Source organism: Mytilus edulis, chromosome 5 (assembly GCF_963676685.1).
Source record: "Mytilus edulis chromosome 5, xbMytEdul2.2, whole genome shotgun sequence".
NCBI classification, from domain to species: Eukaryota; Metazoa; Mollusca; class Bivalvia; order Mytilida; family Mytilidae; genus Mytilus; species Mytilus edulis.
The window spans coordinates 58641100-58659357 of NC_092348.1; the positions used below are offsets into that span (position 1 = coordinate 58641100).

Here is an 18258-nt window from a genome sequence, read left to right on the forward strand (position 1 = left end):
AGTTTGGTTATTGACGACAACGTTGTCAAGATTTACATGTATATCACTTAAAAGGTCCCAAGAATAACTGACTCTTGTATAAAGTTACATTTTTAATTCCATCTCAATATACTGAAATATCTTTTATAATTAATTAATAGGTGTGTTTAGTTTCAGCTCAAATTAACAACTGGCCACTCATAAGTATTTCTTTCTCATTCCCACGATCGCACCTTTAACCTTTCAACTCTAACATATGTTTTCTTTCAATTATCACTCCTATCTAGACTAGATCTTACCAACTTTACCCTAAAGTGCAATCGCCACATTTGTGTCGGATGTTTATCAAATGCATTACAAGTATGTTTCCGAAAGCAAAATGTAATTTGTGTATTGTATTTTCGATGCGTGAAATGAATATATATACTGCATCAGATTAAATCATGTATGTATCTTGTTGTCAGTGGAACTCCGAAAATGGTTTGAATAATATTTAAACCAGAAACAAATATATGCATCTGACTTATCGCGCCTATTTCTTAAAATGTTAAAACAAAGAGGCGTATGATTTGCAGAAGACATTAAAAACTCACAAGTCGAAGACAAAATAAATGACAAAGCCTTAAGAATTACGAGAAAAGCAAAAAAAAAAAAAAAAAAAAAAAAACCGACGGAAAGACAAATTATTACAAAACATGCAAAACTCTTTGTAGCAAATGTAAGGTGAAGCATGACCTATATTCAGAGACATATAAATACAGATGCTGGGTACGAGTTTATACGCGTGAAGACAGCGAGGTTTACAAGTCGCGCATCTCTTTAGTATACATGTTTATGCTTTATTGTAAAAGAGTAATCGCTAACTCAAAATAATTGCTAACTGACAATAAAATAATTGTTAACTTAAGCCCTTTTCCCGGCATATTTTGTGCATCTTATCAGCATTTATTTTTTAATTATCGACTAATTGATGATAACAATACAGAGCATCGCTATCTCTTTCAAAAAAGAAGAGCATGTACATGCACAAATTAATTTGAAATTACCTTATCTTTATTGGTTATATATTATATATAAGTCTACTTCACTACTTTTAGATCTGTTCATCTTTAATTTACGATATTATAATAATATATATCATGCTTTGTAATAATAGGTGCAAGTTATATTTTTATATTATTTGCAATTAAAATGTGCATTGAAAAAATCGTTTTAAGAAAACTGTCGCTTCTTTACGAAATTTGATATCCATAAAAGCGTATATAAAAGGGTTTACAATATTATTGATAACAAAAATTTGATATAGAAACATCCACCCAGGTCTTTCTGTATTTGAAACGTTTTCCCAAAAATCTTTGTCTAAACCTTCAACAAGAAGCAAAATCACTTTCGGCAAATAACTAAATATGAAGACCAAAGTTATAACAAAAAACATCACTGTCAGTTTGTGAGTTAAGCTCCGGTTATCCTTTCGTCTTTTTGTGGATCCAACTGGTTGAGATGTAGTTGTTTGTTGTTTCTTTTCTAACTGCTGTTCTTTACAATTTTTATCAATTTTGACAATATTTGAATTTGATATTTTATAATCTAGAGTGTTCTGCGTACCATCACTATATTCCGATCCAGAAACTCCGTCTTCATCAGTTTTTGACACCGAATTTCTGAATTCTACTTCACTACTTTTAGATCTGTTCATCTTTAATTTACGATATACTGTACATCCAATTTTTGAGTATAGTACTATAAGTGCTGTAACTAAAGCAACAGCAAATACACCTATAACAATGGCATATATAGCCCTCACTAGTCTATGACCTTCTTTTACTTTGCCACAACGTCTTCCAATACTTCCATAAGTGATGCTGTGAAATGGAACGGAACCGTAAATATACGGTAACGGTAATGCACCCAAAAAAGAAATGACTATGGCTAGTATTAACGTAGTTCTTTTAACATGGAGCGGCATAGCTGGTTTTAGAGGCCGACACAATTTCATATATCTCTGAATTGCAATTATGAGTAATAACAGAACTGGAATATATGTTGCGAATCCAATGAAAAATTGTGCCGTTTTACACAAAATATTGTGCGTAAATATAACTTGGTAAAGACTTTGTATTATCATAAAAATCCCACAGTAGATCGTTGCTATCATATCAAATGCAGCTAAAATCGGTATGAAATATCTTTCATCTGATGATTCTTTCATTTGAAATGAATAAACTAACAAAACTAAAACATTTCCGCATGTGCCAAGAATGACATAAATCGTAAGTATAACAATGTTTGGTATAAGAGATTCTGATATCATGTTGTTCCACTCAGAGACTGTAATATTATCCATTGTATAAAATATACACTGATTTAGTCAGCAAAGGACAATTCATTTATATCCAAGAGAAATACATTAAGCGGTTTTCTTTTCGAGAAAATAGAAAAACAGCGACACCTTTTGCCTTCAACAATAAAAACAAGTTTTAAAATTAAATAATTGCTATTTTTAAACATACATTGTATAACAAGGAAGTTATTGTTGAATATTAAATAACATGAACAAACTATTTTATTTTATTTTTAGTTTAATGTGTAGTTAGGTAACATTTATTCCAATTCTTGCACTGCATGAAATGATGCATTTAATATAAAATTAAATGCATATGTTATGCATATTAAATTTCAAATTACAAAAAATATTATGCATTTACTTTGCTGGAAAATTTCTAATTTAATATAGATTTAAACTAAATTTAATATTGCAAATAAATTCCCAAATTTCAACCTAGTTTAAAGGTATTTTTAAATCTAAATAAATTTCAAATTTAAAGAATTTAAGTATAGACTAAATTTGAATAAATTTCTAATTTAAAGAAATGTTTATGTAAATTAAATTTGAATAAATTTCTAATTTAAAGAAATGTTTATGTAAATTAAATTTGAATAAATTTGAGATTTAAAGAATTTTTAATATAAATTAAATTTGAATAAATTTCAAATTTAAAGAAGTTTTGATATAATTTAAATTTGAATAAATTTGAGATTTAAAGATCTTTTAATATAAATTAAATTTTAATAAATTTCAAATTTAAAGAATTTTAAATATAAATTAAATTTAATTAATTATGTAATTTAATTACATGTAAATTCAAATAAATTTCTTGTTTATGACTTATTTAAATTAGAACTTCCATCAAATTTAATGCAATTTAAAGTCAATATAATCCTGTATAACTACTTACAAAACAATAGTGCAAATGAATAATAAAGAAAAGGCAGAATTTTTCCCTCTGTTTTTTGGAAAAGGGATGTTGGGGATTTGTTTTTACTTTAACCCAAATATCTGGTTTGAAAATATCTAATTAAATAAAAAAACAAAAATTAGGAAAAACAGGAATTTTTAATGGTGATAACTTTGTAGCTACTGTACATATAAAATTGATCCTCCAACTTTTCTGATCCATGTTTACAAAGTATTAGACTTGAAAGGCATGGATTGCTGCTCTGTGTATTTACAGTAGAATAATATTTGTGGTTTCAAATGGCAATGTGCAAATGTATAATTTGTCAGAAAATATTGAAGACTGTATTTTTCAGATGAAACTTAAACAATAATCCAACGAATACATGTCACTCATTTGCAAAGCTCAATACCATTTTGTAAATATGCCTTTACCTATATGTAAAGAATGGCAATGCATCTGAATTTATATAAGAACTTGAAGAGTTAGAATCTAAGACATACAAAAAACACAAACACCAGATATAAACTATAGGACAAGGCTATCTATGTGTGATTTGGATTTTGACAATGGCAGCAATATACAATACAGGAGATAACAAAAATTTTTGGACAAAGCATAACCATACACAACAATTTCTAGCATTTTCTTATTGTCATCCTGTCTAGGGCATAGTTATTTTTATCACTTCTAATCGGGTCAGAATAATAAAAAAAAACAATTTTGAGTTATCTCCCTTTGTATATACTTCAATAAAAGAAACAAAGTATCTAACAAATTAATTTTATTCAGATACTGTCAGACAAATTAGAGTTGTTTTGGTGATAAATTAAAATAAAATGTCAAAAAGTTTGTTATACAATTTTAAAAACATTTAAAACAAATAAAAAAAACACTTTTGTATAAAAAAAGTCAAGTTCTACATCAAAGAACCTCATCAAATTCAAACTAATTAATAAAATAATGGTTATTGACAAATTAACATGCTTACTTGTATAGATTATTTAAGAATCATAACAATTGGGTTATAACAAATAGCAAACATAGGCACCTCTAAATTTCAAGTTTGGCATCATAAAAATATTAATGAATAATCTCCCCTGCTAGCATTATTTGTCAATTTTAAAAACTTCAAAAAGCAAAAAACAAAAAAACATAACATTATTTACATGATTAACATAATTCGTAAATTCACAAGAGTGCACACACTGAAATGTCTCGCCTTCTTTACTTATCATTGATATTATGTTGATAGTCCTAAGTATAAAGCTTTATTAAAAACTGTCACATAAACTTAACATTAACCAAGATAACTAAACAAAGAGCAATGAACCATGAAAATGAGGTCAAGGTCAGATGAACCATGCCAGGCAGACATGTACAGCTAACAATGCTTCCATACAACAAATATAGTTGACCTATTACTTATAGTTTTAAAAAAATAGACCAAAACACAAGAACTTAACACTGAGCAATGAACCGTGAAAATGAGGTCGAGGTCAAATAAAACCTGTGCGACTGACATATAGATCATAAAATATTTCCATACACCAAATATAGTTGACCTATGGCATATAGTATTAGATAAAAAGACCAAAACTTAAAAACTTAACTTTGACCACTCAACCATGAAAATGAGGTGAAGGTCAGATGACATCTGCTCGCTAGACATGTACACCTTACAATCATTCCATACAACAAATATAGTAGATCTATTGCATATAGTATGAGAAAAATAGACCAAAACACAAAAACTTAACTATAACCACTGAACCATGAAAATGAGGTCAAGGTCAGATGACACCTGCCAGTTGGACATGTACACCTTACAGTCCTTCCATATACCAAATATACTAGCCCTATTGCTTATAGTATCTGAGATATGGACTTGACCACCAAAACTTAACCTTGTTCACTGATCCATGAAATGAGGTCAGGTCAAGTGAAAACCGTCTGACGGGCATGAGGACCTTGCAAGGTACGCACATACCAAATATAATTATTCTATTACTTATAATAAGAGAGAATTCAACATTACAAAAACTCTGATCTTTTTTTTCAAGTGGTCACTGAACCATGAAAATGAGGTCAAGGACATTTGACATGTGACTGACGGAAACTTCGTAACATGAGGCATCTATATACAAAGTATGAAGCATCCAGGTCTTCCACCTTCTAAAATATTAAGCTTTTAAAAAGTTAGCTAACGCCGCCGCCCAATCACTATCCCTATGTCGAGCTTTCTGCAACAAAAGTTGCAGGCTCGACAAAAAAAACATCCTGCTGCTCGAACATTGATTAAAATTTCATTCTAAATGCTGTATGCAAGAATAAAAATAATAAGGTGTAATGAAATACTTCAAATATGTACAATTGAATAAAATAGCACACAAATAAACTTTTATCAACAAAATTATGTAATGTGAAGCAAAAAATTATCAATATTGAATATGTACTTGGACAATTGAAGAAAATAATAAGTTTATATGCTTATAAATATATTTGGTGTATTGACTGTCTCCTGATTAGTTAAAATTTTTTAGTTTTATTTTCAATTTTTTTTGTTTACAAATTTTATGAAGTCAACATGTGCATGATGTGTGTACTTTGTTATTATTTATATAAATAAAATAAAAAAAATTCTTTGAGCCTTATTTTTGATAGAAATTTATTTATAATGAATGGCAATAACTTATTTTGATTTTATTGAACCATAAAATTAATTTTCAACTATTTACATTTTACATAATCCTCTTCGCAGATTATCTAATGTGAAGATTCAAAAAGTTATCTCCCTTTGACCAAGCGATTATAAATAATGTGAAATCTTACAGGAAAAATCTTGACAGCAAATACAAGACACTGAAATGAGCAACACTCAAATTATTATTCAGCATTTAATTAATTAGAAAAGGCAACAGAAAGTTTAAGTAAAAAGAAATATGTAGCTTAACCAAACACATTAACATAATCTGATGTCACCGATATGCTGCACTTGTAAATAATTTTAATAAAAAATGCAAATGTTGAAATAAAAGAGCAGTAATTCATTTTTTTACTTTAAAAAATAATCAAATTCAATAAACCAAACCACTTCATTTTAAGGGTTCCCCCCTTAAACTGAAAACTGTCAACTATAATTCAAAAGTAAACATGAAGGTATTTTTGTTCTTGCAAATTCCAAAAGTGTACCTTTGAATTGGTCCTTATTAAAATTTAAAGAAATTTTTATTGATATCTCTCAATTTTGTGTCATATGCCCTTAAGTAAAAATCCATGCAAGTTCTGTACATTTCTTGTGACAAGGCCTCTCTGATTTACTTGGACCTCAGCTCTTTGCCCTGTGCATTCAGCTGTCTCTGGTATTTACAGTCTAGTAAATGACTTTAGTTTATCCATGTAAGATTTAAAATCTTGTGACAGTCAAATCCCAGTTGTGATCAGGCGAGTTTATCTACAGAATCACTGTCCCAACTTGACATTAAATCAATTTGCATGGCCTTTCTAAATTTGTCCTTTTCTGACACTGGCAGTTTCTTGGCTTAAAGGGCCTTAGCTCTATTTTGTAGCTTCTGTAATAAAGTAATAAAAAAAAATGTTTAATTTTATTAAATTGACAAGTGATATATATGTGACAAAAGCAATAATTTTCTGCATGCAATTATTCTATCTTAATGCAGTTGTAATCAAAATCATATATTTAAAAGATATTCTAATGAGTGACCCAAAAATATCTCGTGGAATGACTCTATAAAAAGAATAGCTAGAAGTTGTGATAAATTTTCTATTTTCAATGGACCATGAAATTGGGGTCAAACCATTAATTTATCCTTTGAAAGATCATAACATAAGGCACATGTATATTTATTTTTAAGTTGATTGGTCGTTAACATCATTAACAACTATCCTGACCAAAAACTTTTACCAAAACTTGAACCTAAAGCAGAACAGATGAAAGAATAAACAAACAAAAGCATGGATCATTCAACATAAACCCCTTCTACTATTGTAGGCTGGCATAACAATTTATTACAACTATTACACATTGTGATTTATTTATCAACATCAAAAAAAATATTGATTTGTATCAGTTTAGTTTTTCAATTATATTTTAAAACTAACTCCTTCTATCATTGTTTGGTCTTATTCACGGTGTAGAATATATACAACTTTTATAATTTAATGTGTGATCCCCTCAGGGGTTCAGGCTTATATTTTGGCAAGTGTTTGATGTGTCTATGGGCACTATGGAGGTCTAAAATTAGGTAGCACCCCATTTTTTCCCTAGGGAGATTGATATTGGAATAGCTCATTATTGAGTTTGTTGTCTTTATCAATTTCAATATAAATCACAACATGCACAATATCAGGTACAGCAATTTTTTTTTCTTTTGACATATAAGAAGTATTTGTAAATAGTATTAAAATACAATCAGCTGTATACAATATAACCAAAACAAAAATCTGAGACTGGATTACTGCCCTTTTATCTATTTATTATTTGATCTATAAAATAATATTTAATCAATAGAAATGTGAAAATTTCAAACAAGATTTAAGTCAGTTATTGTTTGATTTGGCTAATTCTACTAAATACACAATTATTTTGATTTTTGTTGTTGTTGTTTTTTTTCCTGCAATTATTTTGTAACACTCTAATAAAAATGAGTATGAATTCAATCCTCCATGACTCTATTCATGCTATTTGTTAGATATCTCTACTCTCATTGGCAACAACACTTCATCTCCTTATAAATTAATTTTTGCAGGCCTCAACTAACAGTATTTTCCATAAAATATATAAAACAATAAAAAGCTAGTACAATCATGACAATGAGTACTATTAATTTATCCCAAGACTTGGTCTGGTCATGTCAAATTAATGTAATCACCAAATAGCTTACTTCAAAATAGAACCAGCTGCTGTTTTACATGTCCAGACTAGATTGTTTATGCCTATAAGCATCACAAACAGCTGCTTACTGCAAAATAAAACATAAAAAGTTCCTAAAATAAATGTGTATTGCCAGGAGATAATTAGTTGAATTTAAACATTCATATTATATTTGTTAAACTTGGTCTAAGGAAAGGGTGTACAGGATTTCCAATACTCAATATATATATATATGTCTAGCGGGACGGCTGCAGTGCAGGCGATTTGGTGTCACAATATCACAGTAGCATGGGTTCGAATACCAGCGAGGGAAGAACCAAAAATTTGTGAAAGCAAATTTACATGTACAGATCTAACATTGTTAGGTTGATGTTTAGACGAGTTGTATATATATATATATACATGTATATAGCCCAGGTGGTCGTGTGGTCTAGCGGGATGGCTGCAGTGCAGGCGATTTGGTGTCACGATATCACAGTAGCATGGGTTCGAATCCCGGCGAGGGAAGAACCAAAAATTTGCGAAAGCAAATTTACAGATCTAACATTGTTGGGTTGATGTTTAGACGAGTTGTATATATATATATATATATTACAATGTTTGGCTATTTGAAACATTATGATCACATGCATATATGTATATATTCTGACAGACATTTCAACATACATGTAATATACATAAGGTATATTTATAGATTTTAACGAGGCTAAGTAAGTATATAAGCTGATAATACTAAAAAGACATACATGTAACTCTATCTTTTATCAAAGACAATGGCAGGTCTCTATTTGAATTACATGACTTACAATGTACATTTATATCTTTTGAAAGATTTTTAAAATCATAAATTCAGAAAATGTAGACAAAATATATATATACAATATATACCTTTATATGTGAAGGAACATGGATGGCTGTTGTATTCCCTTATCTTTGAGCATCTGTTTCTGCTTGAAATCGATTCTCTGTAACAATTGGTGCAATTCTTCAATTTTTTCACTGTCATCAAGATTTCTGTTTGGGAATCCATCATCTTCTTTATTAGCTAAGTAAAATAAAAACTTTTTGAGAAAATGTAAATATTCAACATGATGTTCATACAAAATGATATTAAGTTTAAATTCTTTTATATAAATGCCTTTTAAACTTGAGTCGCTGAACTGTAGTAACATGTATATGTTACAGTAAATACATGTAGGTGAAATTAGGAATTACATGTAATTACTAAACACTTGAAGTTGGTCAAAAATTATCTGTATTATAATGCTCAACTTAAACTATTTTGGATTAAAACTAAAGTTACTCTGATTTAACCAAATATTTGAAAGTCCATATTTATTTAAGATATTTTTTATACATATCAACCATTCAAAATTTTAAGAGTACTAACTGATCTTCTAGTTAGTATTACACAGCTAAAACAATGTTGTATTATGGTCAGGTGATCAAAAGTTATGGTTGTTTTAGCAGTCAGTAAATAGGTGTAAATATTCATTTTAAATTTAGTAATTACTGGTAATAACTGGGCCGTTTAAGGAATTACTTGTATTAACTAAGTGCATCAGGAATTACCTGTAATTCCTAAATTTTAGTAATTACATGTAATTCCTAATTTCACCTATTTACTGTAACATATATATAAACAGTATGTAAAGGTTTGAACTGTTTCCAAAAAAATACTCAATAATCATAATATAAATGAAGGAAGTATGGTAACCTACATGTATGTATCATTTGTTTGGCTATAGTAATTGGATCAACATCAGTTGGTCTTTAGCGGATAGCATTTATTTTGAAAACATACCACATTGTTTACTTTAATCTAATTAATCTTCATATACAACATGTACAATGTACATATACATGTATCTTAGTTTTCTCGTTTGAATTGTTTTACATTGTCATATCGGGGCCTTTGTGGTATGGGCTATGCTCATTGTTGAAAGCTGTACAGTGACATATAGTTGTTAATGTCTGTGTCATTTTGGTCTCTTGTGGACAGCTGTCTCATTGGCAATCATACCACATCTTCTTTTAATATATCATTAAGCATTTGAATAACAGGCACTTGTTTCTATCCATTGGAAGACCCACTATCAACGTATATTTTCGAGAAGGTACCCAAGTAATTTTTTCACCTCTCCGCTTAAAACCATTATTTCTGGTATATATATACGTTAATAGTGGGTCTTCAAATGGATAGAAAATTTGAATTGATACCAATATCAAGGGTACAACTGATATGTCACCTGGGTAAGTAAGGTACATGTACCTATAGAACAAGTCAATTATCCAATAATCTTAAAAACTATAGCACAGTTTGTAATTATTCCGTAACAATAAACCATAATTTGGTTTGCACGACACTTTGACCATGTCCCCTCCTTTTTAAATAAGGTTTTGGGAATAAAATATATTGGGCATGCATCTATCAGATTAATCATAAAAAGTAAATTGATTGTGTAAGGTTATGTAATATATAATGATCTATATTAAAGTAATGCGGTTACCAAATCGAAAATCATGTTGAATTTGAAGTGTGTTCTTCTTTTGGGATTTGAAAATCCCGCAACATGACGACTTAAACATTGCTATAATAGAAAACACTCGAGACTACCGAAAGGTGCACGGTCGCACTAAATACCAATGATATGTTATTAAGCCAAATAAAATAATGTATCCTTGATATGATGCGTATATAATATAATTGTTTATCATATACTTAGCATTAATATGATAGCTTTTGCATATGTGTAACGAACGGAAGTACACAAGCCATAATTTCCCACCCAGGCTGATAACCCATATCAGCCCGGTCTGATAACCCATATCAGGGGCGTCTCGTGCAAAAACCCATAACAGTGCTTCTCGTGCAAGTTACTTCCGGTGTTTCCGGTATCGGTTGTTTATTTTTTCCATTGTGACGTCAGATATTGATGACGACGTCAAAATTTACGGGAACAGTTTTGTGGGGATAGTTTAGTACTTACTAACAAATACCATTGGCAATTATGAATCATTTTATAGTACAACAAACATGGAGTAATAATGATCATGAAACTCTTCCAACTACTCAATGTTTCAAAATGCCTCTATAGGAAATGTTACCATAAAATGTACATATATGTATATGGAGGTAGTGATGCTGTTGGTTGCATTGACAGTTGTAGTATATTGGATTTATAACTTAACTTCTTTATAAAGTTTTTGACTGTTTTAGTTGTTGCATTTGTGTTTTTTTTTTTGCCTTACATAAAACTATTGTCGGAAGTATATGATAAAGCGATTAATACATGGCCTTTTCCATATCAGCCTGGGTATCATCCCTCGACCCATATCAGCGCCTCGACTCCGTCTCGGGCTGATATGGGGGTCTCTGGATGATACCCAGGCTGATATGGAAAAGGCCATGTATTAATCTCTATTTAAAAGATGTGAATAACAGAATAAATGACAGACACATGATCTCCAGAAATTAACTATTAAAGATAATAAAGTATTTTCCTGGTCTACTTTTTGGTCTTAACTTACACTGTTATTATAACAACAATACAAAAAAAAACGCGGGACATGACCAGATAATAAATATAATTTTTCATACGTACAAATCAAGTTGATCGAGTTACCTGGACTCATAATATTCACATATTAGTATAACCTTTAATATATATTTCTCAAATTATTGCTTTAATAGTAAGCATAGGTACTTGGATACAGGACATTTTTTTTACCCTACCCTTTTTTTCCAAAATCTGTTATATGTTCGTTTTCTCACTTTCGTATTATTTATTTTTTTCGCGTCTGTCTGTACGTGTCATTAGAACATAAATACACTACAAATTACTTGGTTTTGCTATTTACTATCAATTCCAAGTTTACTATCCACAGCAGTCACGGATATATTACTAAAGAGAGTGAATTTTAAAATAGAAAACGAAAAAATAACGGATATTGGAAAAAAGGGGGAGGGTAAAAAAAATGGTGACATCCCATTAGTCTGACAACCATTATTCGGACAGCCCAATACTCCGACAACATGTACTATTGACAGCCCATTATTACGACAACCCATTACTCCGACAGCCCATTATTCCGACAATATGCGTTTTTCTTAGTGTATGGATAAATTTTCTCTAAAAAAAAAACCAACTCCGCTCTCTGATATTTGTGGTTGTCCGTTTTGATTCCAATTATTTTTTGCATGCGGACATTAATTTTGTCTCAGTATATTGGAGTTGATACACATGATTATAGCAACTGCTCAGTCCTTAACCTCGCCCCTCTTTCGTTTTGCGTGTCTAGTTACTTTATTAAGGTCTTTCCTTTTACTAAAGGGAAAGACCTTACTGTATTTCTTCTGATTATTATTATTATTATTAGGTCTTTCCACTTTTCCGTGGAAAGACCTATTGGTTTTCTTCTGATTATTATTATTATTATTTTTTTTCTTCCGCCAACTTTTTGTTCCTTCGCAATTTTTTTGTTTCGCAAGATGTCGCTTAGATATATGGTATATGATATCGAACAATTAATACGCTTTTGAAACTGACACCGCGTAACCAAAATCTTATCCATGTAAGAGTTATCTCCCTGAACACTGTTTTTCTTGTTATCGCTTAATATTCACAACCGTATAAGAAACCGACAAATTTATTTTACCAAATTGCTCGTTATATGCTCAGGATGATTTGATTTATTTTGACCGAAGCTATCCGGAGACTCCATATGAGAGTTATCCCCCATTTTGTATGTGATATAAGTGATTTGCATTTCTAACTGGTAAACCATAAGTGATAGAGACCTAGGGTCTTTTGATTTAAGATCCTTGGTCCAAAAAAATTAAAATTAGGTCAAGGTCAAAGGTCAAGGTCATATTCTAAATTTTGATTTTGGCCTATTTTCACTCATTTTCATTAACCTTATAAGATACCGACAAATTATTTTTACTAAATTGTTAGTTGCGACATGTCGTAACTTATATATTTTGGTTAAAAGGGTGCGTAGACATAAAATGGGAGTTTTTGCCCCTCCTATATTTAGAATTAAACATAAAGTGATATAACTCATTAATTATACATATTACAGACCTAGGGTCTTTTGATTTGGGGTCCCTGGTTTATGACCTTGAAATATAGGTCAAGGTCATCAGTAAATTTGACGTTCTAGATTTTGACCTTTGCTCAAAATTCATAATTATACATCATTAAGCCATAGGAACTGACATTTTCAACTGAATTTTAATATTTTCATATCAAAATAGATTCTTATTGGTGGAAAGACCTTCAATTGTTCTCTGAACAATTGGTTTTTAATTATTATTATTATTCTTCTTGTTCCGCCAAACTTTGACAAAATTTCCCTCCGTAACCGTAAGACGTGTCGCTTTCATGTTCACACTTTGTATCGGTGTCATGAATACCTATCCGGAACTCACCCTGTGAGTCGAAATATTTTGTCGGTTCGGAGTAATCCCTCCGAAACCCAAAAACCTTGTTATCGTTCCAACACCGTAACCGTAATAGGTAGAAAAAAAATGAAGGGTGAAATTTGTTCAGGACCAGACCCCGGTTCTTCGTTACATTTGGATCGAAAAGATTCAACGACTCATTGGTAGGGTTATGCCCCTATGAAAATTAACCGGTGTCGGTTGGCAACCAAAACTCAGAAACCGTAAGTCGTAGACACATAGGATCTTCACCAATCATCATCAATTCATGTATCTTTAAAAAATACCTCAAGGTCAAATTTGTATGTTGACCTTGACCTTTGACCTAACACCTTGTTATGGGATAATCTCAGAAACCATTATACTTACAGAAGTTTTAAATGGTGGAAAATGTTTGCATCATTATGGCGCAACTTTGTTACATTTTGACCAAAGAGATTTGACCTTTCTATAAGGGGCATAACCCCTGTTTTAGGTTTTTGAAAAGACAAAATCAGCTTTTACTATATAACCAAAGGTCCTAGACCCTTGGGGTCTTCAGTAATGGCATTGGGGACCAATGACCTTGACAAAGGTCAAAAGGTCAAAGGTCAAGGTCATGTCCCAGATAGCGAATTTAGTGTTTTTAACCTTATTTAAAGGATTTTTAGTGTGTTTTCGAGCTTTTTAAGGTTGACCTTGACCTTTTCAATACATTCTACGTCTGTTGGAACATGTATTTTACATTAAAAAAGGAAAGACCTCTCAATTGTTCAAGAACAATTGACAGTTTAATTTATCTTTATATTTCGTTGTTTGTGTGTCTACTATCAGTCTGTGCTGTTCTAGCTCGCTATTTCTTGCATGTGTGTCTTGATCTACCTTCTTTTCACTAGATCTTCGAATCCCCCTTTTCGCGTATCAGGGGAGTGAGGTTCCCCCACTATGAACTACATAAATAAATAATACATCGGAGTTGGAAAACACTACCCGCCCTCTTTGGTCGCAACACTTTCTCTCCTTGTATCACTCATCTGAGTTTTATTTAAATTTATTTTGTTGCAGAAATAATGGGATAAAGTAGCGTCATTCAGTCAAAATAAGAAAAACAAAGAGACAAATACGTACCCAGAACCTAAAAAATAAGAAGACAAATAGGACGAAATATGTGCTAAGAAAAGATGAGCAATTCCAATCATGATCAATCATGAATACGGTATCATGTTCGGGAATGAGAATCCACGAAATACGGAGACAGTACATGTAGCACTTCTAATAGCGATCGTTCAGACATAATCCGAGAGATGACACTCAATATTTTGTTGGGAGACTGATTTTGTATCCTAAGATTATTTTAAATTCTAGAAAGATATGCCTCTTTTTTAATGATTGGTGGAGATGCAGGACTGCATGATGATTTACAACAAAACTTATTACGAAAAACAAATATGACGGACATGAATATTTCGGCAATTTCTATCTAAATATGCATAAGGAAAAGTGATATCGGGTCAGTGACTGTATATGTCATAGAAATATACAGTCAACGCATTTTGACTGCTCAAGTAGAACGAGTGTAGTATAAAAGACAATAACAAACTAGTAGAATAAGACAATGTGTGACATTCTTGTCCTTGTGTCTTTGTCAAATTGTTTAATTGTAAAAACTTAGTAATATGTGTTTTGTGGGAAACTTATTTTTCATTTAAAAATTGGTTTCAAGAAGAAACATATTTAGATATCATTGATTTTAAGAAAGGTAATTTATATGTTAATTCAGAATCGGTGCTCTTCCATTACATGAAGAATTGAAAATGCTAAATACTCAAAAAATCGTATTGTACAGCTGATAAAGTTTAGGATGAGCGTCATTTTTCAATCGAATGCTCACTTCATTATAATTTGAGGGAGGAATTCTTTCGCCATATTTCTAGCACATATCAGAACTTTAAAACGTTAGACAATTATGATTAATTTCGAAGTGAACACAAGAAAACTTTACTATTATGGAGAAAAAAAATGAGGATCATATCGTTAGTTCTTTTGAATAATGTAGTACATGTCTGGATACTGACTGTTAATTGATATTAATACGTATTTTTTTTTTATATTTTGTCTTAGCTCCGATTGTGACTGAGGCTTATAGTGCTATAAATATAATTATATCATATTAGTATTGTAATGTCTTAATGTTGACACAATCATTAGACCGCCGCTTCGAAAAAGTGGGGGTATACTGTTTTATCTCTGTCTGTCCGTCCGTCCAACCGTCCATCCGTCAGTTCGCCGCCCGTCCCATAACTATTTTCGTTGCATCTTTTTCATGAACTACATTACAAGGATTTCTGAAAGGTTTATTGAAGTCAGTTATATCGTGTGATGCTTTTTCAAACTCATTACTCATTACATGACAGCCAAGTTGAAAACTTTTGTCACATTTTTCTCAGGTACTACAATACCATGATTTCTGATATTTAACTTCAAGGTTTATATAAGTCAGTTATACTGTGTAATGCTTTTTCAGATTCACAACTCAAAAACTTTCTATCTACCGAAATCTTTGGGCAGGGTATCATCAGTAGCTCGCGCCATCAATGCTTGTTGTTGATTTACATAGATCCTTTAATTTGAAAAATAAAATATTATTTTCTGTTTTATTCTATATACAGATTTCGAATTGAGAATTAACATTGAAAGTATACGAACTACCTTATTATATATATGTATTATATATACGGAGTTATTTCTTAAAATATGTTATTACAAATATAAACGTAATAATACAGACAGACACATTTTATTTTACCCTGATATCCTGATATTTGACTTGATAAGTGTCGGAATTATAGGTTGTCGGAGTATTGGGCTGTCGGAGCAATGGGTTGTCGGACTATTTGGTTGTCAGACTAATTGGTTGTCGGACCAATAGGCTGTCGGACTAATGGGCTGTCGGAATAATGGCGTGTTACCAAAAAAAAACAAAAAAGTTCCGATGATAGTAAGACCCTTATTACTATACACATCCTTGATTCATGACAGTGATATATGCATTATAAACTGTATACAGAAATATACAAGATATTGACTTCTAAATTAACTTAATGTTACCTCAGTTACTGACTCCATGTTGACATTATTGTGTAATGTTGGTGTTAAATGAGATAGGTGTTGAAATTCTTCGTCGAATAACTGAATTTGGTGTGTCGATATCTACTGATCCTCCACATGCCCCGGGCAAATCCAGAGGCGCTAACCGGGCATTCTTTTGCATCTGACCGAGAAGACTTTCAGAAGGACTGTATAGACGAATCTTTAATTGTTTTAGAACCTTCATCAGACCCGAGTCTTGCATGGAGATGGACACTGATATACTTAAGTACTGGTACATTGTATTAACGATTTCACTACGAGGAATATCATCATCTTCAGAATGTGAGAGACAAGCAAATCCGCCAGACGACATATCCAGACAGACTTAGTCAATGATGCAAATAATATTCTTGTATACTTGTAGCCAGACTGGTATATATATATATAAGCAGACTGGTGGACGTGTAGGACATGAAGGCAAACTGTTAGAAACGTAATCTGGCGGGTAAACATGTATATCGACTTGTAAACACGGAGACAGACTGACGGACACATAGAGACCGCGGTTAAAACGTAGTGACTTGTGGACATAGTCAGACTGTTGAAAATCATATGGACAGACTAGGGGGCTATAAGAAAGACTTGTGAAAGTAAAAACAGACTAGTGGATAATTGAAAAACTGGTGAACATGTAGACAGACTTGTGCAAATGTAAATTGACAGAAAATATTTGTCAGCCTAAAAATCTAATTCTAACTCTATTGGGTTTGATTTTCAGACTTACATTAGACATTATTTTATTAAACCAATCATGGGCCCTTGTCAGGCAAGATACAAAAACATCATACAGTGATTATATAAACATTAGTGAAATACACAATATTATAAGTAATACACAAATAACAAATTGATAACATGAGCATTGTAGGATATAATTACATGTATATGAATACGAAATCTATATTCTTTGGGAGGGGGGGGGGGTATTATGTTGTAGGGCAAGCTAGGGTAACAGTTATCAAAGCCCCCCCCCCTTTTTTTTTTTCAAATAAACGATTTTTTTTTATTAATCTTCATTTTGTCGGATTAGAAATGTTCTATGATCTCATTTATGATTTAAGTATAAACTAAAGGACACTTTTTTACTTGGTTGTGCTATAATGGATTTAGTATTACCATTTTTTTCAGTTAAGAACAAAAATGAAAATAATGGATTATTTAAGGTTTTCTCATTTAAAATATTCAACATAATGATTCTTTATTTGCAAAACAAACAAAAAACAATTTTGATTATTGCAAATACATAGACTCACTAAACAAACATAATGAAAAATTGTAAGGTTAAATTAAGTGTAATATTTCCAAAATAAATTCAACATCATGTCAGCTCATCGGGTCAATTTAATTAGCCGGATATCGTTGCCTTTACCAATTATTTCACACCACATTTTACACTAGTTTAACAAATAATTCATACTTTTTATACTGATTCAGAAGCGTTGTCTATGTGGTTTATTTATTATAAAAGTTGTAGGTCACTGGGTCATTATCAAACACTACAGGAAATTAAACAATGTATAAATTTGTCTTTGGTATACACGTCTATATACTATACTGACTAATATAAGTTCAGC

General features: G+C 31.1%; 1 protein-coding gene and 1 long non-coding RNA gene across 3 annotated transcripts; both read right to left on the reverse strand.

Annotated features, from left to right (window-relative positions):
- Window positions 1-603: 603 nt before the first annotated feature.
- LOC139524058 (cholecystokinin receptor-like) lies at window positions 604-2443 on the reverse strand. Its single transcript, XM_071318611.1, has one exon. It carries the CDS (start codon window positions 2321-2323, stop codon window positions 1166-1168), a length of 1158 nt encoding a protein of 385 aa, XP_071174712.1. The 5' UTR covers window positions 2324-2443; the 3' UTR covers window positions 604-1165.
- Window positions 2444-3986: 1543 nt separating this feature from the next.
- Window positions 3987-17545, reverse strand: LOC139524093 (uncharacterized). 2 transcript variants are annotated; one of them, XR_011664734.1, is made up of 4 exons: window positions 16643-17545; window positions 8998-9154; window positions 8120-8197; window positions 3987-6787 (listed from the first exon to the last, which is right to left on the reverse strand). It is a non-coding gene; the product is annotated as an uncharacterized lncRNA (long non-coding RNA). The 2 variants fall into 2 exon arrangements; XR_011664733.1 differs by lacking the exon at window positions 16643-17545 and adding an exon at window positions 10620-10715.
- Window positions 17546-18258: the final 713 nt, after the last annotated feature.